This window comes from Hesperophylax consimilis, chromosome 30 (assembly GCF_061612785.1).
Source record: "Hesperophylax consimilis isolate HC1 chromosome 30, BYU_Hcon_1.0, whole genome shotgun sequence".
Taxonomy (NCBI): domain Eukaryota; kingdom Metazoa; phylum Arthropoda; class Insecta; order Trichoptera; family Limnephilidae; genus Hesperophylax; species Hesperophylax consimilis.
In genome coordinates this window covers 12,725,342-12,750,395 of record NC_142865.1, presented here as the reverse complement: position 1 = coordinate 12,750,395, position 25,054 = coordinate 12,725,342, and the positions used below count along the sequence as shown (strand labels likewise).

At 34.6% G+C, this 25,054-nt stretch overlaps 1 protein-coding gene across 1 annotated transcript in view; it reads left to right on the top strand.

Moving 5' to 3' along the window:
* The window catches only part of LOC149409659 (heterogeneous nuclear ribonucleoprotein L-like), a 121,455-nt gene that overhangs the window by 69,154 nt on the left and 27,247 nt on the right, over positions 1–25,054 (top strand). The window contains exon 4 of the mRNA XM_089649639.1: positions 21,288–21,374. Within this exon, the coding sequence (XP_089505765.1) occupies positions 21,288–21,374 (87 nt within the window). The remainder of the gene's footprint in view (positions 1–21,287; positions 21,375–25,054) is intronic.

The window sequence follows — 25,054 nt, the reverse complement described above, 5'->3', positions numbered from 1 at the left end:
TTACCTCTGCAAAATAATTGTTCACAAAGTGATCCCTGAAGTGATCGTGAAGCCTCCTCATTTCACAAAAATCTCTGTCCTCCGAGCTCAGTTTTTAGATTAGGAAACAAAAATAAGTCGGTTGGGGCTAGATCTGGTGAGTAAGACGAATGGTCAAGCAGGTTAAACCGTAATTCGTGGATTTTTGCCATGGCAACCGCTGATGTGTGAGACGGCGCGTTGTCTCGTTGAAACAGGATTTTATTTCTCTGCAAATGTGGCTGTTTTTCACAATTTCTGCCTTCAGCTTGTAAAGTAATGATGCGTAGTATGCTCCTGTAATAGTTTTTCCTTTTTGAAGATAATCAATTAAGATAACTCCATGACTATACCAAAAAACAGTCTCCATCACTTTCCCAGCAGAGAAAACAGTTTTTGCTTTTTTTGGAGCCGGTTCCCCCTTTGCAGTCCACTGTTTTGACTGTATTTTTGTTTCGGGCGTATAATGGTGTATCCAAATTTCATCTACAGTAATTAATCGGCGCCAAAAATCGGATTTATTGCGCCTAAACTTCCTAAACTTTCTCATGTCTAAATCTTGATTTAATATGTGACAGACACGTTCTTTGGACATTTTCATAACCTCTGCTATCTCTCTCATTTCGGCGCTCGTCTAACACTAAGTTTATCAATGTTATCGTCAGTAGTTGCAGTTTTTGGACGTCCCGAACGTTCATCGTCTCCCAACCTCCTACAGCCACGTTTAAATTCAGCTGCCCAAAATATCACTGTAGTAAATGATGGTGCAGAGTCTCCATACACAGAGTCCAATTCATCTCTGATTTGCGTAGGCGTATTGCCTTTCAAAAACAAAAATTTAATAACAGCTCGATACTCAATTTTTCCAATTTCACAACACACACACATCGACTCACTCAAACGACTGTCGAAAAAATTTCGACAAAATGGCCGAAACTTTGGTGAGTAACTGTCAAAAGATGCACAGCTATATTCACTAGCTTTTATTGAAGAATACCGCCATCTTTGCGTTGAGGTCGGAAACTTTTCAGACCACCCTCGTATAATGAAAAATATATATGTCCAGTATACCGTTCCACATATTTATTTATTCGTGTTCTCCGTGAAACGGTTGTGCGCCAATATATTACGGAGAAGATGTTGATTGAAATTTTAAGTAACTGTAAGTATATACACTATACAGGTCATGGGGGCAGTTTTACTATATACGAATTGATATCTGCCAATTTATTATATTCATTTTATATTTACGAATGTCCGTTTCTGGCCACCGTAATATTATTTCGACAGTATTAGTAGCCTCTACCACAGCCCACATTAAAGTCTCGGTTGGTTTACTCTAGGGGGTGTCCTCTGTCCACATCGTCCCCGATTCGCGTTCCCCGCGGGTCACACGCGTGACACGCGTTTGTTCAAATATTGTCTCTCCTGACATTAATTGATCCGGGGATTTAGCCGCATTCGAGGCTGTGGAACTTTGCTACATTTGTACGAGTACATTGGAACGTTTGACATACTCGTTATAACGAAAAATAAAATATACTATAACACCGGCTTCCATTTTCTGATAATTATTTAATTATATCAGCCAAGCGATCAAGTGGGTACCGATTTTTTAAATTATTTGTTTTTCAATTTTGTATTTTCACTCACAAATTACTAACTCATTGGTGATAATAAGCCACATCCGTTATATACACAAAATTAAGGCCGTAAACTCAATATTTTAGATATGTTGGAAATGAATAAAAATTCTAATAATCCTAAAGCTAGTTTAGTAAATTAACAAAATAATGTTATTCGCTCGCCACTCCTAGACATGTTTTAAACGAGTTCAATTATTTTAGGACACAAAAAAACAAATTAGTTAAAGGTAAGTTTTTAGATTCTCACGGCCAAAAGCATTTTTGTTGTTTGTTTTTGGGGTGTTATGCCGTGTTGCGCTAACTCCTTCTTTAGCCGACGTTTCGGACAGCGTTGCAGTGTCCATCAGTGTCTTCGGATCTACCGGATCTGCCCTGATGATGGACACTGCAACGCTGTCCGAAACGTCGGCTAAAGAAGGAGTTAGCGCAACACGGCATAACACCCCAAAAACAAACAACAAAAATTAGTTAAATTATAATAATGCGGGAAAATGAGTTTCAAATTGAGTCATCCAAATTATTGATTCGGAAACACCTCACTTTAACAACCTTTAGACAAATTTAAACAATACAATAATTGGAAAAAGGGAAATTAATAATTTCCTTATTTTACTCGGAAATCAATAATGGCAAAATTAAGTAATAAAAATTAAATCATGTTGTCTTTATATATCGTCTATTAGTGGCACACCACAATTTGATAATGTTTTCGGAAGGCGAAACTGCTATCAAGCATAATAATAATAATAACACAGCAGAAATTGGTTATAAATTTTTAAAAATTAAATTGAATAGTAATATTATTGAGTATATAAAAGAAAAACTCAACACTAAAACGAAGTAATTTCGACAAATTAAACATATTAACAATAAAAATAAAATAATTTGGTTTTCTTTTTTTTTTACTAAATTATTTTATTTTAATCATTAATAATTATTATTATGTATTTGAAATGTGTAATTCGTTTTTTTTTAATTTTAGACAGATGTTAATCTGAATAACGATTTTTTTTAAATTTATTAACGGATATTTATTTATTAATATCGGAGTTTGCATTTGATAGATAATATTTCTGTTCGTCTCTAATTATTTTTTTTTGAGGCAATTAACCTGAGATAATATATAAATACATTAAAATCTTACAATTATGATATCCCGTGATTTTTCACGGGTTCATATTATGAAATTTTCGATTAGAACCATGTGGTCTTCTTCAGTCTGCTTCTAGCTCAAGAACTTATGTCTTGCATTTTGCACTGTTGACTAGTCGCTAATAAGTTGTGACAATTCATAATGCATATTGCATATCGTGCATAGTGCATACAGTAAGGTACAAGTAAATGTTTGTTCTGTTGGACTAGAACTTAATACACCTGTCAACCTGCTGGCAGATTATTATATTGTGTTTTGGTATGTTTGCAATGTGGACTGCAATTATTATTGCTTCAGAAAACTAAGCTTTGCCTCTGACTAGGGTTTGGTTGATAGGTTTTTTTTAAAATACATCTAAAGGGTTTTCCTATAAGAGGTGTTATTTTGATATTCAATCGTAAAAGATCAATGGTTTCGTTGCTTGTGTGGCACGTAGCGTCGTCTTGTTGCAAGTAAACGTTGTCCAGATCAATACCATCGAATTCCGGCCATAAAATTATTGGAAAACCCTGCATATGTCGTCCTGTCAGATGCGTTCACTGTGGTGAAATGTATTTGTATGTATGTATAAGAGATATCATGTTGCGTGCGTAAATCCTCTTAGGGCCGGTATTTCAATATAATTAATGTGGTTTTCGGCGTTTAGTTATGGTGTAGCCGTCAAGTACCGACTACCAAGATACCAGGATAGTCCCGTCGTCAACACGGCATAATACCCCAAAAATAAACCACTAAAATACTTTTGGCCGAAAATTATTATCGAATCGTTTTTAATTAACACAATTTTTCATCGCACCCCTACTTCAAAGTGGGAACAATTTCGAGGAGATTATACAACAATAAACTAGTCTGTTTGAGATGGCTCGCTGCCGCCGACACTACGTTCGACCCAATCTGCCTGAAAGTTCCTTGTGGTTACCTGTGGACGGTGTTATGCGCCGCAGGTGAAATTATCCATAGCACAGTGTCACACAGAAGTTGCTGTTGTTGATATTGTTATTTTCTTGTTGTGACAGAATATTGGATTGTTATTATCGTTATATGTTTGGATTTCAGTTTTAACATAAAATTGTTTTACTGTAACGTAAATACGTGAGTTTTATAGAACCACAAATTTGGAATACCTGGTTACTACTGAATAATAAATTACTTGAGAAGAAAATTAAGAAGCCAAGCTAACAGTCCTCAATGGTGTGTTGGTACATACCCTGATGTATGAAAGTGAGGCATAAAACTGGCAGAGGAAGAATTGACGAAGTTTTAATGCTGTAGAAATGAGTTCCTTGTGGTCATATGTGTGGTAAAACCAGAGATGTGCTTTATTTCAAATAAATCATTTCAAATGGAAATGCAAAATGGGTATTTTCCATTTTGCATTTTAAATGCTTTTCTAAAAACCATTTTGCATTTTGCTTTTTAAATGCTTTTCTAAAAACCATTTTGCATTTTGCATTTTAAATGCTTTTCTCAATGCATTTGCCATTTTAAATGCTTTTTTGCAACATTCTTCCTACTATCTCCACTCATCTTTTTTTCATAAGCCCCAAATATCAGTCGGTCCTCAACCTCGCTATGAGAGATAATTTACATTTGTCAAGTTGCTCCCTGGTAGGAGCCCTGGCAATTGAGTGATACCATTACAAAAAATACTGATTCAAATAGGTACTGAACATGGGGCCATGACGCTGTAATATTAAATGTTAGATAGCAGTTTCTATGTTTTTACGTTGGCAACATTAGTCCCGCGCAAATATTTTGTGGTTTCATAATCTGTAGTCGTGGTGTTTTTGGATTTACCATCATGTAATATGTTTGTTCTACATTGATGTCCATTATTAAATGACAAAATTGTTTAAAAATTCTATAATTATTTTAATTGTTTGAACTGAGAAACCATTTTGCATTTTCAATGCATTTTGAAAATAGGTATTTTGCATTTTGCCTTTGAAATGCTTTTCTAAAACCCATTTTCCATTTTGCATTTCAAATGGTTTTGGGTACCCATTTTGCACATCTCTGGGTAAAACCATGTCTGATCGTGAGCGGATGAGCGTGAAATGCGGAGATCTGCAAAGAATTCAAGGTTGATGTAAGCGTAATGGTTAAGGAAAGGGACGCTTAGATGGTTTGGACAAGTAGAGCGAATAAACGAAGAAAGGAGTGTAAGGTGAACTCTAAGGTGAACGGTAGAAGAAGTTGTGAACGACCGAGGAAGACATGGCACGATCAAGTGAATCAGATACTTGAGTCGGGAGAGTATGTACGAGACGATGTATGAATGTGAATGAGGCAAGGAGTGTGTGCCAAGACCGAGTTGGTTGGCGGTCCGTCCTCTCTGCCTACCCCTAGGGAAACGGCGTAAGTGTTAGTTAGTTATTTTTAGTTAATAAATTACTTTTTTAGTGAATATACTTTTTAATATATTTTTTAAATTGCAGTTAATTTTTTTTTCCACAGTACATTTTTTAATGTTTCTAATGGTGTGTATATAAATGGAAATGTATAGGATTTTATGTTTTTTATATAAATATACCAAGTTATAATATAATATATTAAACAAAAATTGTGAAAATATTTAACAAAACACTAGGTACTCGTTACTGAAATAGAGCAAAAATCTCTCGACAAGTGCTTTAGTTGCATTCAAAGATCCACTGTGAATTTTTTCATGCCTATAACATATAAAATAACAGAACAAAACGTGTTTTTAAGATAATTTTCGGAGCTTGCTTTCCGGTTTTTTTCTATCGAGGGAATTTCATATAATTAACTTTTCGACATAACAAATGTATGGATATTATCTTCAAATGTATTTTTTTGGAATTTAAAAACTTTAGGAGTTAATGCGATGTACTACGTCGTGTAATATTTTAAATTGACCGCTATCAATAAAAACCCTTACTTGGATGGCGATAAGGTTTAAATTCCCGCTTAACACCATCCGCCTGTTTTGATTTATGCAAGAAAAAAACATGGCCAAAAAGTGCCTTTTATTTTATTTTGTGGATGTTCAGGCATAAATATTTAATTTTTTTCTGATCATTTTATAAATAACTTAATTTGCCACATTATACAATAAAATCATAACCGAAAATGGGTTCGTAAGTAGGAGATTTTGAACTTTAAAGCAGTTTTCATAGGCCTATACATTATTTTTTATGGGCTTATAAAAAGACTTATCTAAAAAATACTCGATTATTTCAAAGGTCAAGATGTATTCTACTCGCAGTATTTAATTAAAGCATCTGAAACATTTCTAGGCGACCAAATTTTCTAACCAAAAACACATGATTTTGCATTACTACGTATGGCATCGCCTTAACGAGAAACTTGTTATAAATCGGTAGAAATTGGGTATGCGGGGGCGAGTTGGTGAAACTTCTATGCAGATGATTTTAGGCTTGGGTTCGCAATGCATTTACACAGTGGTGTCATGCGTTCACGCATCGATGTAAGCCTGCTTCAAGAATTTGACTGTCTGAATCAAAGATATTAGAAGAACGAGATGTGCTATGAGCAGTTCGTACTGTGTGGAATTGTTTTGCCGAGTGTCGCCGGTTTTGTTCACCAATACTACTGCACACCTTCGCTTGCGCTAAGGTATCCGCACTAATACATAGAACAGATTTCTGTGCGTACACGTCCCAATACCGTTCAAAGTACCCTAATTAGGTAGTACTCCGGCTACGGTCCGGCGGACAACATAGCATATCTCGTTCTTCTAATATCTTTGGTCTGAATTGTGTTTTGGAACACCTCCGACTTCATCTTCCATCATTTTGCCAAGTCAAAATCTCTCGCAATTAATTTATTATTGTTTATTGTTCTCACAACATTGCAGTGTGTTTACTTAACTAATTGCGGTGACAGAAATATCACACATAAAGCGACACGCTGCGGCAACAAGACAAAGCTCAAAGCTTTGTGTGCATTTGGCGACCAGAGCATTACGAGGCATTGTCCATTATCATATCGATTTCCTAAGTCCATGATGGTGACGAAATAATTATTGAGAATTCGTTACACTATAACTAAATAGTTAACTAACCATCACGCCGTGTCCCCGAGAGGATGCAGAGAGGATGGGCCGTCACACAACTCTGTCTTGACATGACCAAAGTATTTCATCAATTTGATTGTGGCATCATGTGTTCCGGGCGTCACTGACTTCTTCTACTGTTCATTATTTATTAAGGTTAAACGCAACGCTCGTTGTATTCTACGTGTTCACAGATGGCGTTAATTAATTAATTTTGTTTAAATACGCTTTTGCAAGGTATTGCTTTACAGTATTAAGACAAATTATTTGTTTGCGCCCTCATATTCGCAATATGAATATGAATAAATAGTTTTGTCCATATAAAAACTCAATTCTATCAAGAAAGGCATACAAATACAATCTTGGATTGAATCATCGGAAAAATATTGTATTTGTGTGCCTTTCTCGAAAGAATTATGTCTTTAAACGAACAAAACTATTGATTCATATTCATATTGCGTATATACGGGCGCAAACAAATGATTTGTCTTAATATTGTAAAGCAATACCTTGCAAAAGCGCATTTAAACAAAATTAATTAATTAACGCCATCTGTGAACACGTAGAATACAACGAGCGTTGCGTTTAACCTTAAATTATTTGAAACTTATGACAGATGTTTTACAGCAGTTTATGTAACCTACACGGTGTCCGGAAACCATTCTATTCTATTTCTAATCTACAACGTCGATTTTGTCATATAATTTTTATTTTATTTGATCTCTCGTTTTCTAGGACCCCTCACTTTCTCTCTACCAGGGTGACACTCTCAGGATATGAAACTTATAAAAAAACTTATTACTTAAGGAAAGAAAAAGATGAAAAATCGACGGTCAACAAAACGTCCTAACATCTTTTTTAATTTAACTGGAAGAACATTAAGGCATTACTACGTCGTGTAATATTTTAAATTGAGCCGCTATCAATAACAATCCTTACGTAGATGGCGATAAGGTTTAAATTCCCGCTTAACACCATCCGCCTGTTTTGATTTATGCAAGAAAATAACATGGCCAAAAAATGCCTTTTAATTTTATTTTGTGGATGTTCAGGCAAAAATATTTAATTTTTTTTTCGATCATTTTATAAATAACTTAATTTGCCACATTATACAATAAAATCATAACCGAAAATAGGTTCGTAAGTAGGAGATTTTGAACTTTAAAGCATTTTTCATAGGCCTTTACATTATTTTTTTCTGGGCTTATAAAAAGACTTATATAAAAAATGCTCGATTATTTCAAAGGCCAAGATGTATTCTACTCGCAGTATTTAATTAAAGCATCTGAAACCTTTCTAGGCGACTAAATCGTCAAACCAAAAACACATGATTTTGCATTACTACGTATGGCATCGCCTTAAACATAAGTGCAGCCTGATACAAATATTTTCTCTAACCAAAAGATGATTTAGTATAAATAAATATAAACACATATATTACGTATATGGTTCTTTTAAAATTACAACCATTATGACACCCAGACTGATACACAGAGAAAAATGATCCTGTTAAAAAAGTGATAGCATGACAACTTCCTATTAAAATATAGTCATTCAGAATATATCGAGGACACGTGTTCGTTTCCTAATAAATAGAATGACGTAATGCGACAATATCAGTATTTATATGAACACGTAAAACGTTAGCTCTGATACTTTTTCAGGAACTCTGTAAATTCATCCGTTAAAGGCCAGATTTTTAATAAATCAACAGTATATCATATCAGTAAGTTTTCTCCGTGTAGCGCCCGATACTGCCCATGAAATTAATATAAATACTTGAATATTTTCCGTTATCCTTCACGCTATTATCTTCCTTGCTTCTTCCCGCTTCTTCCAGCTACTCGCACTTCCTGTTTGTCCTGCCACTGCGTTGTGATTCCAACGTGCAGTGATGGATCTTTAATTATCATCGTCATTAGTCGGCCGTAAATCGAGCCTGATTACTCGATGTTTGCTCGATTACTCGATCGATTGGAAAGTAACTTCGAGATTTTTTGTTTCAACACAGCCGAAATAACGCGTGCTAGACCTCGCGCGCTCAAAACCTAGAAAAGTTAAAACAATTCACTACGTTGTCTAACATTCGGAATCGGATCACTAACAATAACGCTCTTTAGGTAGATGGCTATAAAGTTGAAATTCCCGCTTAAGGGCTGCGTGACCTTTTTCATCCAAAACTTAAATTTGGATTTTAGGTCAAAATACATAACCAAACTTTTTTTTAAATTAAAACATGTAGCACAGATCTAGTACGGGTATGTGCTATGTTACTTAAAATTATTCAATTATTCATTGTTTTAAATTATTTTATTTATTTATTTAAACGCCGTAAAATGGCTTTTACAATAGAGTGATACAATATAGTGATTACAGAACAAGTAATGTGTACACAAAAATATTATTGCAAGTGATACAGTTGTTAATAGAAGTTCAGTTATAATTAAAATAAATATCTACTAGTGTAGTAATAGTTAAATTAATACTATAATATAGAGCATTAAAGAATTCAATTTTTCATGATTTCAGAGGCAACTTTGGTAATTACTTTGTGTGCCGTGCAAATCTGATGTTATAAAAAATAAAAAAAGTATTTTCATAGGCGTATATTCAAATTACAAACGATCAATTTACGTTGGAATAAAAATAAAAATTGGTCGTAAATAAACTAAAATTTGTAAGCGTGTTTTATTTTGTGAAGTTCAGGCACAAATATTAAAATGTGTTTTTAAAAGAACTTAATTTGCTATATTATACACAAAAACCCTAACCCAAAAGGGGTTCTTCAGTAGAAGATTTTGCACGTTAAAGCAGTTTTTGAGGCCTGATAATTTATTTTCTAAAGTAGCATCCATAATATTTCTACGCGATCAAATTTTCAAACTAACGATTTAGTATAACTTCGCATATAGCTTGCTTCGCCTCAAACTATAATTAATTATATTCCTAGAATCTCCCCACCATTATTTCCTTAAAAGACCCTCCACACAGCATCCCCAAAGATAACATGCGTGGAGTTAATGTAAAAGAGTTAATAGTTTGATCAAAAGCTAAAAACGGCTAAATAAGCCTTTGACGAAGACTGTTCAAATGTCATAAAAACACAATAGCGCGCTAATTACTGTGACGGAAGTTTGGGACAACCTATAACAAGATGGCGCATAAGTCCTCACTCGATTTTCTAAGGCAGTAAGTAATTTTATTTGTAATTAAAAAATAATTGGTTTGACACAATTATTCAGCGTATATTCTGCTTTTGTTTAGTTCACAAATGTCAATGTCGTGAGATGATAAAAAATCATTTTATGTATTTTTTCACTATGGCGGTAATCGAACCAACAACCTCTGGAATCGGTGTTACGCCAATACGTTTAATAATATTTCGCAATATACCAATAATCTCAAATAATATTCCAAAGAAATTGTCCCAAAATAATGCTTCTTATTGTCGTCATAATTGTTGTATTTCGTTTGGGGATGCTCCTGTAGAAACGTATAACTAAATTCATTTCTCTAATGTGACCACCATTTCCAGATTGCATTTCGAACAAGAAGCCGGGGATTTATGTAGATGATAAATACGCCTGTGGCGCTTTGGGAATCAAAGAATGTCGGGTGCTATTCTCGAAAGTCGAACGATTCAATTCGTATACGCTTTTCAAGACAATACATTTAGTCTCTTGACTCTCGAGCTTTTTACTTTAAGGGACAATTAATCCGACTTCTCTCGCTTTTTCAAGATAAACAGATTATATGCTTTTGCGTTTATTCTAAAAAAATCAGTTTTTTTAAATGTGTATATTTTTCTCAGAGTAATAAATACTCTCGATGCCGATCCGGTGAAAGACCACGATCAGAATCGAAACATTTCAATAGTCATGGTTGTTAGTGACCATATCTGAATAGCCAGGTAATTCCCAATGATCTCCTTCCAAAACCATCTAAAACACTCCTTTCCTTCCCATTCAAGTTCACAAATATTCCACAATTGGGGAAGCCAGACTCCATTGGTTAGTAGAGGTTAATCCCGGAGTATGAATTCTAAAAAACGCTTCCGACTCCATCTTATACCGATCATGGCACCACTGCGTAGCATTGTGACGTAGTGTGATCCTAATTCAATTAATGCTGGTTTAACACTTCAAATTGGCCCCTTCTGTATTGGACATTAAAGTTACCTACCTAATATTCCTAAAAAAGTTGATTGGAGTTTCTCATTATGACAATTATTGCGGTAGCAACAACTTCTTATGGAATTTCGACTAGAATGGGTTTTTGCGTTAGAGATTTGAAAATAACGTACCAAGTCTGTGCTCCTTGCTTAACTTCGTGCTTAATTGTGCTCCCAGCCTCAAACAGAAGTCTGTTTTCCCGAAGAAGATATTAAATTGGACTTAGACATAGAGATTCGAGAATAACGTCCCAGGTCTGTGCTCCTTGATTAACTCCTGGCTTAATTTTATTCCCAGTCTCAAACGGAAATCTGTTTTCCGGACGAAGATATTAAATTGGACTAGAATGCCCTTAGACATTTTTGCGATAGAGATTCGAGAATAACGTCCCAGATCTGTGCTCCTTGCTTAACTCCGGGCTTAATTGTATTCCCAGCCTCAAACAGAAATCTGTTTGCCGGACGAAGATATTAAATTGAACTCTAGGATCCACGAGAATATGAACCGAAATCAGGAGTCGGCAACTAGTTTTTATTTTTTTCAATTTTGACATGTATAGGTATATAAGTTATCAATTATCAACATTGCGCCTTTTAGTGATTCAATAGTCTCAATGGCGCGTTTTTTTGTTTGTTATTATGGCCTATTATAGCATTTTATAGATATTTAAAAAACTTATTCTGACCTCGGACTGTTTAATTTCATTCAAAGTTTAAAGTTATTCTGTCCCCAAACTTGTGCCTGAATTACACCTGCCGAGTGCTCGGTTGATGTGATCTGTACAGTCAGGACTCGACCTGTTAGCGGGCGAGTGATTAAGGCGAGACAGTAAGTACGCCCTCCACCTGCATAACTTGGTGTTTCACTCGTTCTCCACTCTGCCAGTGTGATCAGCCGACTCAGTCAGTGAAATTAAAATGTTGAAAATTTAGAATTTTTAAGAGTGTTGTTGTAAAACTCTTTTATCTACTCTACTCTCCAATAAGTTGCTCGACCGAGAAACAAAGCGATTGACTCTGCTTAACTATGTGTCTCTATGTAGACAAAGTAGTCGTATTGCTAATTTCTTCAAATTATTCTTAATCCTATTAAAAACGGTAATGCAGGCACTTAACGAATGATTTGATAGGTTTCCTGATAAACTTTTATAAAATACGAATGTATTAACACTCCGTTGGAACACGTGTTCATAAAAATCCTAATACTTATTTCGTCATTTCGTCGCAAGGTTGCATGAACACGTCTTCTGATATATTAGGAATGTACTAAAAGTTTTTCAGGAAACGGCTTGCAATCCAGTTTTTAGCCGGATCTCTCTAATTTTAAGAGATTCTTAATAAATTAGCAATAATAGGTGAAGCCGGGTGAAAATACACATTAGATTTTTTGATAAGAACTGTCCGGAGCCAGCGGTACTATGACATCCCCAATCGGGATATTTATTTATTTATTAACGGACATCGTCCAAATTACAAAATAATAACACGAATAAAGTAAAATGAAAAATACAGGAGTAGACAAAGGTACATGAAAGCAAAGACATATGGTAGATATAATATAAGAAAATAAAGTGACAAGTCGAATCAAGTCAAGAATACGCCGTGGGTCAGGACCACAGGACACTTATAATATTCCGTCACTTGTTTAGCGACTGGCAAAAATCATTTAGACTTATCCCCCAAAAAAGTTATGGTTTTGACTTGAGTTGACCAGTCTACACATTCTGGACAATGGTGAATAATATCCATAATTTGTCGAATGATGGTTGAGGAAGAGCAGTTCATTATTTCTTAGGACGGGTTGTTTCGGAGAATTTGAACAATTCATCAAATTTCAACGTTCATTTTCAAGTTCTGTGAAAGATTTTTTCAAGTTTTGTTTTTATTTCAGTTTTGTCAAGCAACTAGCCTATACTGATATAATAACAGAACTTGAATAGGACTTTCACAGAACCAGAAAATTAACGTTGAAATTTGATGAATTGTTCAGATTCTCCGAAACAACCCGTCCTTAGTCTTTGCGATGGGATATTGAAGGGAATGAGTTGCAGTAGAGTAGGTGAATCAATAATACCATTTATAATTTTGAAGAAGCAAATGAGGTCATTTCTTTCCCGACGGACTTCCAAAGGAGAGAGGTTTAGAGTTAGTTCAATTTCAGCATATGAGTATTTGCCTTTTTCTAAACCTAGCCTCCTAGCAATCCCTCTTAAGAATAGGTATATTTTGTAAGGCTGAAGGAAGTGGGGTAGGGAAGTGAATGGGAAAGAGGAAGGTTAAATACGATCAAAGCCAAACACGAATTCTTTCTCTGGGGCGATACTGAAAATTCCAAACTACCACTCACAGACGATTAATAGTTGCACTCTAAATAATAGTGCAAGACCCCTGATGTGGATGTTATTTGAAATTATGTACTATTACTTGAGCCGGTACTATAGAATGAAGTTGGCTGGCAAATCTCTATTCTCTAGTAAACACCCTGTATTAGGAACAATGTTGAATAGTGTTCAATTATAGCTTCTTGTACAACTTTGGTTGAAGTCAGTTTATTGTGTAGGCTTTTCCGGAAGAGCTAATTTAAATCATAATTATTGCTGTATGAACCTACTTTGTATTCTTCTTGCCTGTAGGTTAATTGGCAAATATACCTACCCCTTCAGCGTTTTAGAGTCATATATGACATTTTATAAAAGTATTTAATTTTTTTTTCTATCATGCGGAAATAAGTATTTTTTTTGACGTTAGAAAGAGAAATAATACCAGCTTGCCTCAAATATTTATACTGTACGCCATTAAAAAAATAGACAAAATGAATAACAATGATTTTAAAAATTATATCTTTTATTATTTATTATATGAACAAGATAAAAGAAATGTTACAGTTTTCTTACAAATTTCCCAAACAAAACGAATGTGTTTTCGAAATATAAAATTTAAATTCAAATTCAAAAAAACATTTATTGTACAAAACGAGTACAAAGGGTATAGCTTATAGGTTACATCCTATTTCTTCCAGCTAACCCAACGAATACACATAATATTACGTAACCCAACAATTACATGTTAACAAATGTATGTAATTAAAAAATAGAGGTATTTAATTTTTGTAAGGTATTCATTTATGGTGTTTAAAAGAAATGATTTTAGTGTTGGTTTAAATTTAAGTATGTCGGTTATTTCGAGTTCTCTCAACTTTTCTACGATTGGAGAAAAAAATTAAGTAAAATGTGGTTAGCATTTTTGACAACACTTTTCACGTTTGATATTAAAATTTTATTATTTAGAAATAGTTATGTATATTTTAAATGCGTAAACCGGAAAGATAATCTTATCTAGTTTCTAAAACAGTATTTGTTTTTACGGAAATTTAAAAAATAAGGCTTATATTTGAAATGCACAGAAAATATTCCAAACTGAACGATTGTTGAAAGTATTGAAGAGTTAAATTAGAAATCGTATTATTCTGTACTAGATTATTCAGGTGTCCGGAAACTCGTAGTTCTGGTGGTAGATACCGGGGAAGAGAGACAATACAGGTACCTAACGTAACTTACCACCACCAAAGGATTAAGAACACCTTTGAGCATGTAAACTCTTCCATCCGGACAAATCGGCAATTACCAAGCAATTGAAACCGGCCGTTACTCCGGATTTGTTCCTAAAGTGCTGGTAAGACCTGAAACGCATCGATCACGCCTAATTACTGGGGAAATTTAAATCCACAAAACCCCATTATATAAATGGTGACCGGATAACTCGTCAAAATTCAACACAACTTTAAAAATTGTTATAAAGTCATGAAAAGTAATGAAACAAAAACTAGGTTACGTAATACGTTAGGTTTATAGGTTAGTTTTATTCATACCTTTTCTATTCAAATTTCCATCACCTTTTAAAATGGGTTGAATTTTGATTGTGTTGAGTTCCCACAGAACCTTTATAAACAGGAACGACGGAGCTAAGCTTAATATTTCTTGGTATCCCGTACTTGACAGCCACACCAAAAATAAACGCCGAAAATAATATTAATTTAACTAGTTATTATACCTACTGAAATTCCGGCCCTAAGAGGATTGGGACGCGCAACACGGTATACTTTTATCCTTCCTTCCACTTCATCTGTCCTTATGATGGATACTGCAACGCTGTCCGAAACTTTGGCTAAAGAAGGAGAGAAAAAACCTCAGATCATATCAAAACCATTGGTGATCAAAACTGATACCATTTATTACAAATATTAATATATTCCATATTAAATTATTATCTTAAGAATCCACTTCTTCATCCTTACGATGTGATTATCTGTGGCTATTGTAGATTTAGATCTGATTAGATTATCTGTTTGCTGTTCCCGATTTTCCCAGTGTCTAATAACTTCTTATTTTTGTGTCACTTGTTGATACAACTTCTATTGATTCTGCTAATTTTTTTTCTTATTTCGTATGTCCCTTTATTTTCTTTCGCATTGAATCTACTCATATGATAGCAGGGTTTTTACCGACGTTTATTTTGTTACTAAACATATTATTAGGAAATGATGGGATATTATTGAATGATGTCAAACATGTTGAGGAACAAAGGAATATGTTGGAACTGTTCGTTTTCTTACTCATATAAATCGTACAAATTTGAATGGAAACAAATGTTTTTAGCCCAATTTCCCAGAGCTCTGTCTTATTTATACTATTTGAATTTCGTAAAAACAGTTTTGTATTGGAAATTAACCCGCGATTGTGTAAATATTTGGATCACGAAACAAGTTCTCAAGGCATTTTTTGTTTATTGTGTTCTTCTTTATCCTTTGGTTTTACTTGATACTCTTTTTTCTTTAGCCAATAAAGGACACACACGCTTTCTGCGTAAGCGTAGTTCTGCCTATTCAAATCTCGTTACTTAGCTTAGCTTAATACAAGTAACAACTTTTGGAATTTGAATGGTGGTCTCTCACCAGGGCGATACTGAGAATATCATCAATTTTAGCGATTTTTCATAGTCATGCATGTAGAATATTTCAATTACAACTAAATTAAGTTAAACCTGTCTAAAAATAATTATAACCCAACAATTTAATTATTTATCATATATACTTCTCGAACAGCAACAACGACGGAAGATACACTTGTTTTCATTTTTATTTTGCCTCGTCGCCGCAAAGAATTGACTAAATCGTATAGCATTATAAATACTGAACATAAAATCCCTAGATGTGTTATCTATAGCGATGTGTAAGAAAACTGATATATTTTTTTTATTTTTTATTTTATTTTATTTATTTGCAAAAACAGTACAAAAACCAATACATTGCAAAAGCGGTAAACAAATTATTGAAGAAGATTTTATACATAAGTATACAGTTAAAACATATGCAAAAGCGGTAAACAAAATATGGAAAAAAAAATTATACATAAGTATACAGTTAAAACAAATACAATATTTCGCGCTTAAAGTCGTTGTTATATAGCCAATACGCATAAGACCTTTCGGCTCCTAAGCCCCGGACAGGTTGATGAAGTTTATTATCTATTATCTAACGTTCCGTGGAAGAAATAATTTCATTTAATTTGATTAACGAAAATATGTATTTGTTTAATCAGGCATTACCCAAGGATCTCACATTAAACCACTTCTAATTCTAACATATTTATTGATTTAGAATTAACGACATACATTATAACTATTGATAGTCATCGTACAATATAGAAAGAAGAAATAAAAGCAAAGTTATAAGTAAACAAGACTAAGAATATACACTAGTATAAAGTTAGTGAAAGAAATGAAGAAGAAACAAAAATAAATAAAAATCTGTTATGCTGTGACCTCGTTTAAATATGCACTGCTAAAATTTTTAATTGGTACGGTTTTATACTTCAATAGAGGCGTATTAAAACATCAGCTAATATAGCATAGGAGTTACCAATGATGTGTAATGTGTTTATAATTGTAGCCTGAAACCGTAGCATAACTGTCGCAATAATACATACTTTGATATAATGGTAGGAACATGAAAGTGAATCATCATTAATTTATCAGGGCTATCCAACTTTATTTAAAAATATAAGATCACTCAACTATACTATTTATTAGTATATAACTGAAGCATTGCTTCTCTTCTTTTCAAGAAATAATTATTTTATTTATGAAAATATTTGAAAAAGTTCAACACACATCTGTCGGAATCCGTTTTTAATAATGTAGTAGTTATTATATTACTTGTTGTTTTTAGCTGTGTTACTAATACTTATATATGTTCAATTAATATTTTTAACGTTATATTTTTTGTATGTCGTTGCGTTGTTTTTCTAGTTATATTTACTTAAATCTAATAAAGTATTTAATATAGTTAGTAAAATGTCGTAGTAGAATTGTGTTGTAGTATTAACAATGATATTATTAAAAATGTAGAATTGTCGAGGCCAAGTTAATTTGGCCAATAAACCACACACCACAGAGATGCCACCAAATCATTCCACATGCACAAAAGTAAGACAGTACTGACTTCATTACAATGCTTTAGACATATCGCCAATCATTTTACAAATTTCTGATTCAATTTACTGGAACAACTTAATAAAGCTCATAAATATCATTGAAGCAGATAATCTATGAAACATGAAACAGAAAAAGAAAACGGTCGCAAATGAGAATTGCACCCGGTGCAACATTCTACAAATTCACGTCTCAATAGCTCGATTTGTTAGAGTGTTATCCCGGTAAGACAGGTTCCGGTTTTGATTCCCAGTTGCGACCGTTATCATTTCATTTTATTTGTCTTTTTTTGTTTCATGTTTTATGAGCTTGTTCAATGGTTAAATATTACAATTTCTTTTTCATAATTCAATACCTTCTATTTCCCTTTTTGCTTTTTAACTGAGCGTAGCGAAGTTCTGTTTTAACTAAACCATTTCGCATTTCGTTTGGTATCATTATTATAATACCTGCCTGTCAGAAGAAAGTTTGAAAAAGAATTGTCATTGGGATAGTCAGTCTAGAGATATTGACATTTTGTAAAATTCCTTATTTGAAATACATTTTTTTTAATAAATTATTAATTTTATGATTTCGGAGGAAATTTTGGTTTTGATTTATTGAATAAGCGAAAGTCAAAATCAAAATTTGGGCGTTCACGGAACTACCAGTTTATCATTGAAGTACTAAAAAAATTAAGAAATCTGACGACAGTCACATTAACAACCTTCCTTTTTATACTTTACTCCTTCCTAATTCGCACTTCTTAGCATGACAACATTACAATACCGGTTCGATTAAGTGTAGGTAAATCATGAAATTTCATCTTCTTCATATTGCGATAGGCTGAATTCACCATATTATTTATCATTTGAAAGACTTATTTCTTTTTTCTGAACTCTCTTTGTTACCGCTTTTCTCTATCATTCATTGTCTTACATAAAACCCCGAATAAGGTTAGCAAGCCAGTCGGCCTGATCTGACAGAACACACTCCCATAGAGTAGCACAGATTCCAAACACCTGAACACTTCAGTGAACACCAGACCAACCAGCACCCGGAGGTACGTATCTTGTGATTTGACTGTGTTTTGTGTATTTACCTCACTGTCCTCCGCAAGTGCCAAACCATTGCCAAGTACTGCCAATTATTGCCAACTTTAGTCCCAGGAACCGGCGCAGTTTGGTGACTATTGTCTTAGCTATTATCACCACTACCCCATAGAAGATCTGGTTATAATTACTTTCTCAAATACCGCCTCCTCTATCTCTCTTATCTCAATAATATACTTGTATATCTTTTTTCAAGCACATATATCAAAGACAAACACACTCGTTTAATATTATATTGTATTGTATGATGAATTTTGTATTTATACAACAAAAGACATTGTTAAATTCAGTAATGTCTCAGTTCAATCTGCTGGGACTGCTCGGGGATTAGAAGCGAAGAAAAGCGCCTCCATCTAATCCGGCGGCTTGCGACAGAACACAGTTCAAAGCATCACAGACTCCAGCATTCAGTACACTTGCATTTTGTTCTTCGCTTAACGAATGCCATTGCCCACCGAGTCCGTACGCTTCATGATTTACATAACAACAGTAACAGCAACAAATGAGATAACATTACCGCATGGAACTACCAGCCCAACCAACCATCATCACCTTTACCAATAACAGAGAGAGACACGACACCCGGCTCCGGAGAGACTAAACAAGCACGATCAGAAAACCAACTGAGACTTAGTAACTACTGTCAGAGGATCCAATCACACTCACCGCGGCAAGGAGGGCCATCCGATAACACTGAGATTAGTATACTAACAGACTCAAAGGAAGACAGAAGCACAACAGCTTACAGAGCCAGAGAAGCGTAATGCAACTAACCTCGCCTAACTCATACACGACATGACACAATCCAAGCACCACACGACACTTCTGTGTCAACCTCGAGGATTTTGGATTTGTTGAAACAGATACAGTAACAGAAAACAGTTGTAGCTCTCATTAAACAAAATATAATATTGGTTCTGTATTGAGTTCGTAAGAGTGTTGGATTACTCTTGGGTAGTTATATTTATGATATTATAATATGATGCCTTGGTTTTTTCTTATTGCTATTGCTCTCATGTATTGGAAACCTCTTGACCATGTAGGACGCATCCCTGTTGTGACGGACGTTTACGGTATTATAAACATTAGCCTTTTGCAAGAGATGGATCGTCAAACTCACAACCGAGTGCCTGTCGCCTCAGCTCCTCGGGAATGCGAGAATCTGAATATTGCTAAACTTCCCAAGCTAAATTAGACATCTCTGGAGTTTTGGCGGAGTCTGGGTGCTTTATTGGACAATTGTTCTCTTGGGATGCCCTGTAAATTCTCTTCATTTAAACCTTTCTCTTATTTCAAATGATTGGAGCTACATTCGTAAAACCCGTTTTTATTTGCAATGGTGGCTTTTTACATCTGTGAAGCTTAAATCATTGGTTTAATCCTGAAAGACACGGGAAATTTGTTTTAATTTTGATAAATTTTTATCGAAAGACGAACTGCAGTATAGTGGAATTCTTATTTTGTATTTGTCTTTGATAAAGACCCAAGTAAAACAGTGCATATTAAAGAATAAACTGGAATACTGAAGAGTGAAAAAGTCGATGCCATATCAAGATTCTCGCATTCGCTGGAGTCGCATTAAGAGCAATATTAATATGAAGCAATCGATTGATGACCAAAATAATTGGTGTGGAGATTTAAGCACTGTAAAATATATCACGAGCTGATGGTCTACGATATAATGATAAACCATTTGAAGACCCAATGTAAGATGCTGCCAATTATTTTACTGGTCGTGGAAGTCTCGGAGGTTGGACTTGACCATGATTGGATTTAAACAAATCATGTAGAGATCACGTGGATTTTGCTGGATTGTTGGATCGGTGTATCATAAACGAGGGGTTGGGGTCGAAAGGGCAGGTTGTTAGTTCGGAAATCCATCGATATATTGGAGTGTGTTTGTCTTTGTGTGTGCAGGGCCTGGTACCAGCCAGCTTCGGCATTCCGGGTCTTCTGGATACCCTGTTTTATGGCCAGAGAGAGAGATAGAGAGAGGACACGATCAGACCCGACTAACGTCGTAGGCGACATTTTAAGGTGAGTCTTTTCGGGTTTTGCACAAGGTAAGGCAAACCGATAATTTTTTTAAATTTTCAATTTTTGTTTTATTTGCTTCTCGTTAGCTATTTTTGGTTTTATTGGTGTTGATTAAATTAAATAGTGTCAGAAATATGGCTCTACCACTAATGATATCATCGTCCATACAGATACGAGGACTTTTAGTGTAGAAGTGGATACAAATGAGCCTATCCAAAAGTACCTACTGAATCGTTATCAGGAATTATGATTATTTTTGCTATTTAGCTCAAAATTTGTCGATTTTTTAACATAATAAAGAAAACTGGAGTAACATTTTCCTTTCCTTTATGTTTTTTTTTTGTTTCAGGGATTTCAAAAATATGCGCAGTATAAGACACCAAACCCAAAAATAGATTCATCAAATCTTCGTCGACATAAAAAAAGCAATACAAAGTGAATTATTATTGGTAGTATTATCGGCAAGGCGGGGTTGATTGGCGACTGACTATGCTATGCATAGATAAATTACCCTTCTCCACCGTCCCAGATGGCAGTCATCGCCTTGCTTAATAATGTGCAGTTGGATATTGCCGACGAGGCATCCAGCCTCAATTCTTCTCAATATGTGAATGCGTCTTATAATATTTTCATTGTTTTTCAGTTGAAGAGGATAGCCTGCCTAACCAGCAGCGCTCCGTCCCTCTCTTGCAGTCGCCGCAGTTTACTGGAGGCAGACCGCAGCCCTACAGTGAGTACCCCTCTAGTGCACTTTTATGTCTGTGGAAAGTGCATTATTATAAGTAATGTACTCTCCAAGGAGCGGAGGTTTTGTATCTTTGGCAACAAGCCCCTATATTTTGACGCAAGTAGGTAATTCATTCATTTTGTAATAATTTAGGTTTCTCGTTTGGCTTACTAGTATTCAGAAAGTTTTTTTCTGATAGAAAATGCGCTATTTGTAGCGGTCCTAGATTTTCTGTCTTGTGATATTTAAAAAAAAATAAAGAATGTTGCCGAAGTCATGACTATGGGAAGAAAAAAGGTTTTGTCTGTACAAGCAGTATTTTAGTGCGATAAGGCAAGGCTGATAAGGACGTCGACAGAAGGGTGTATGAGGCTAGCAGTCCTTCATGGAGTTCTGATACCAACCCTGATGGCAGGCATGACCATAATATGATATAAGAATGCAAGAACGATGTGGATGAAAGCAGATATTAGACACCTCACCAAGGCCGACTAGAGTACGGGCGCGACATTACGCACAATAAACTTCATTGTTTCAAATAGTCTCAATCTCTCTGTTTATGTAATACGCTTTCGGTAAAACAACACATACATCATCAATAACAATCGCCGTCATTTGCAAACTGTATTTGCTAGCCATTTAGCTTGATGCACTGGCTTGATCACGTGACACTTCAAATTGTCGCGCGCCAATGGCCTCTACTCTAGTCAGACTTGAGACGTCCTAGAACAACTAGAATGGCTAGCACTCGTTTAAAATGTGAAAATCTGAAGTTACCTGCAGAAAGGTGAAACCGGTCCGGTATAAATATAATAATAAATGGAAAAAGTTATAAAGATGTTAATTATAATCCTTTTAGTAGTCGAGTGAACATATACATTGGGTTCTCAGCCAGGCATAGCGAGTTCAATCACCAGCTAGCTAAGTTCTACATCATTGCAGAAACGACATTTTCCCGCTACAATGATGGCAGCTCGAGGAATTAAAATATTGTCAGAATTAATATGTGAATATTGCACAGTCCTAACTGCTCCCAACCGTCTGTCTGGATCCAGTGAGACTCTTGCATCCCCTAATTGGCTTATGATGTGAGGAAAAGCTAGTGGGGAGGGGAAGTACCTGGCTATTAATATCTGGTCACCAGACGCGGATAAAGCCATTTCAAGCAACGATTCAATTCGATTCAAGTGGTGGTCTTACGCCAGGCCAAAATGAAGAGAATCTTCCACTCTAGAACGTTCCGCTAATATATATATATACAGGGTATATATATATATATACAGGTTTTCCAATAAGAGGTGTTATTTTGAATAGCCCGCTATTTCGGTAGATGTTACTTTTGAAGCTGTCATTTTTTGACATTTGACAAGTAGAAACTACGCCATTAATAAAAATGGAACGATACACGCTTCAACAACGCATTGAAATTATTAAAATTCACTTGAGTGAATCAAATGCAAATCATCTTGAGTGATGGGGCCCATTTCCACCTCGGTGGCTTCGTCAACAAGCAAAATTGTCGCATCTGGGGCGCGGAAAACCCAAGAGTTATAGTTAAAAAGCCTAGAGAGGCTTGGCTTCACACGTTGAGGATAGAGATCCTCAACGTGTGACTGTTTGGTACGGTTTATGGTCCGGCGGAGTCATTGGACCTTACTTTTTCGAAAATGAGGCTGGAGCAACAGTTGCGGTGAATGGATTGCGATATCGAGAGATGATTAATGATTTTTTATGGCCGGAATTGGATGGTATTGATCTGGACAGCGTTTAATTTCAACAAGACGGCGCTACGTGCCACACAAGCAACGAAACCATTGATCTTTTACGATTGAATATCAAAATAACACCTCTTATTGGAAAACCCTGTATATACAGGGTGTATCGGCACGTACCCGACAAACTTTAACCAGCTATTCCTTAGCATATTTGGAGTAAAAAATCTCATGTGCACTTTGCTGTCCGGTAACGTTTTTTTTTAATAAATAATTATTATTCATATTTTCACCACATGTCACCACTGTTTTATCCTTTGTCAAAGTTTGAAAACCCATCTGGCAAATATTTTATTCGAATTCCGTGGAATAATGCACGTGTGTACCTATATTGGCGCACACTTACAATCACAACGAAATGGCACGGCACCATTCGTCTCATTTTTAACTATTATTATTTAGTGTCTGCGAAAGAGCGAAGACGCTTTTTGACATACTTGCTTATAACAGCTGTTGAACACGAAACGCAATGCCAATGACAGTGATGTAGTGTGGAATTTTTTTTTTTTTGTTTTTAATTGAAAAAAAAAATGCTACCGGACAGCAAAGTGCCCATAACATTTTTTACTCCAAATGTGCTAAGGAATAGCTGGTTAAAGTTTGTCGGGTTAGTGCCGATACACCCTGTATATTATTTTAAATTAATTAGTTTGTGAAACAGTTCTAATTAATTACAATATATTTACTTTCCCACGTCGGGATAAGATCCGTATTATTGTTAATCGAGAGCCTTACCCCTCGACCACCAGAATATTTGTCTTTCTTTTTTAAAAAACAAATGCAAAGATAATGTGACTTGGTACCAATTAAAAAAAGTATATAAAATTTTTGTTTTGGATTTACTTAGTTCTGGTGTAATTTTTTTTCTAGCAATGCCAAAGACATTTCATATCCATCACGTTAAATTAATAACACGCCTGTGAAAGAACACGTAATACCGGATGTGCGTTGTGTGAAGCTCGCGCTTTGTTAAAAAATCACAAAAAATAGACTTGCCCTATTTTTAAGCTGGACGTTTGAAAAAAAGTTGCGCTCTGTTAATTGAAATATTTCGGTTGGCTGACAACATTAATTAAAACGTCTTTGAAAGTAATATCGACATCTTTGTTCTAGTTAGGAAGAAAGAACTGAATTTATTTTTATTAATAATTTTTCTGGTACATACGTTGGTATAATTTTAATTTTAAAGGAAACACTTTTTTATATAAACAGTTAAAAAGTAAAGAATAATAAATTTTGCAGATTAACCAACAAAAATCCCACATAGGCATCGCCAGTTCGTGGATATACTTTTGTTTATTAACAGTTAAAATTTTACTCACATACATACATTATTTTTGTAGAAGATTAGAAAATAAAATTGAAAAAATAAAAAAATCGGTGTTTAAATGAAAAATATAAAAAAAATAAAATTAAAAATGTTAAGATACATCAGTTCAGATGTTACAGCAGGTCAGATGTTACAGCAAGTAAATGTTTGTATCAATGGTATTTATCCGAGACTTTATTACATTTTTATATTTTTTGTAGGAGGATTTATTTTTACATTAAATTTCTGTATTCTTATAGAGAGCATTATACATTTTTGGTGTTATAAAATACGCATGTCTTTGCGCAAGTCTGGTTTTACACAGTGGAACTTTAAAAACATTATTTAACCTACTACTAAATCGGTTTTCACTTTTTGTAAAAAGGGTATTTCGAGCAAATATATATTTTATTTATTTTTTAAATTTTATTTAGTAAAAGATAATACATTATTTAAGAAATGTTTTGACTGCCCAACTAGGAGGATTCCCGTTTTAGGACAGTCAAATTAGGATGAGTATTAACATTTTGATAAGTTGTTTGATAAGTGTAGTATTAAAATAATAGGTATTTGTACTTTTAACTGGTGCCTAACTAGGCCTA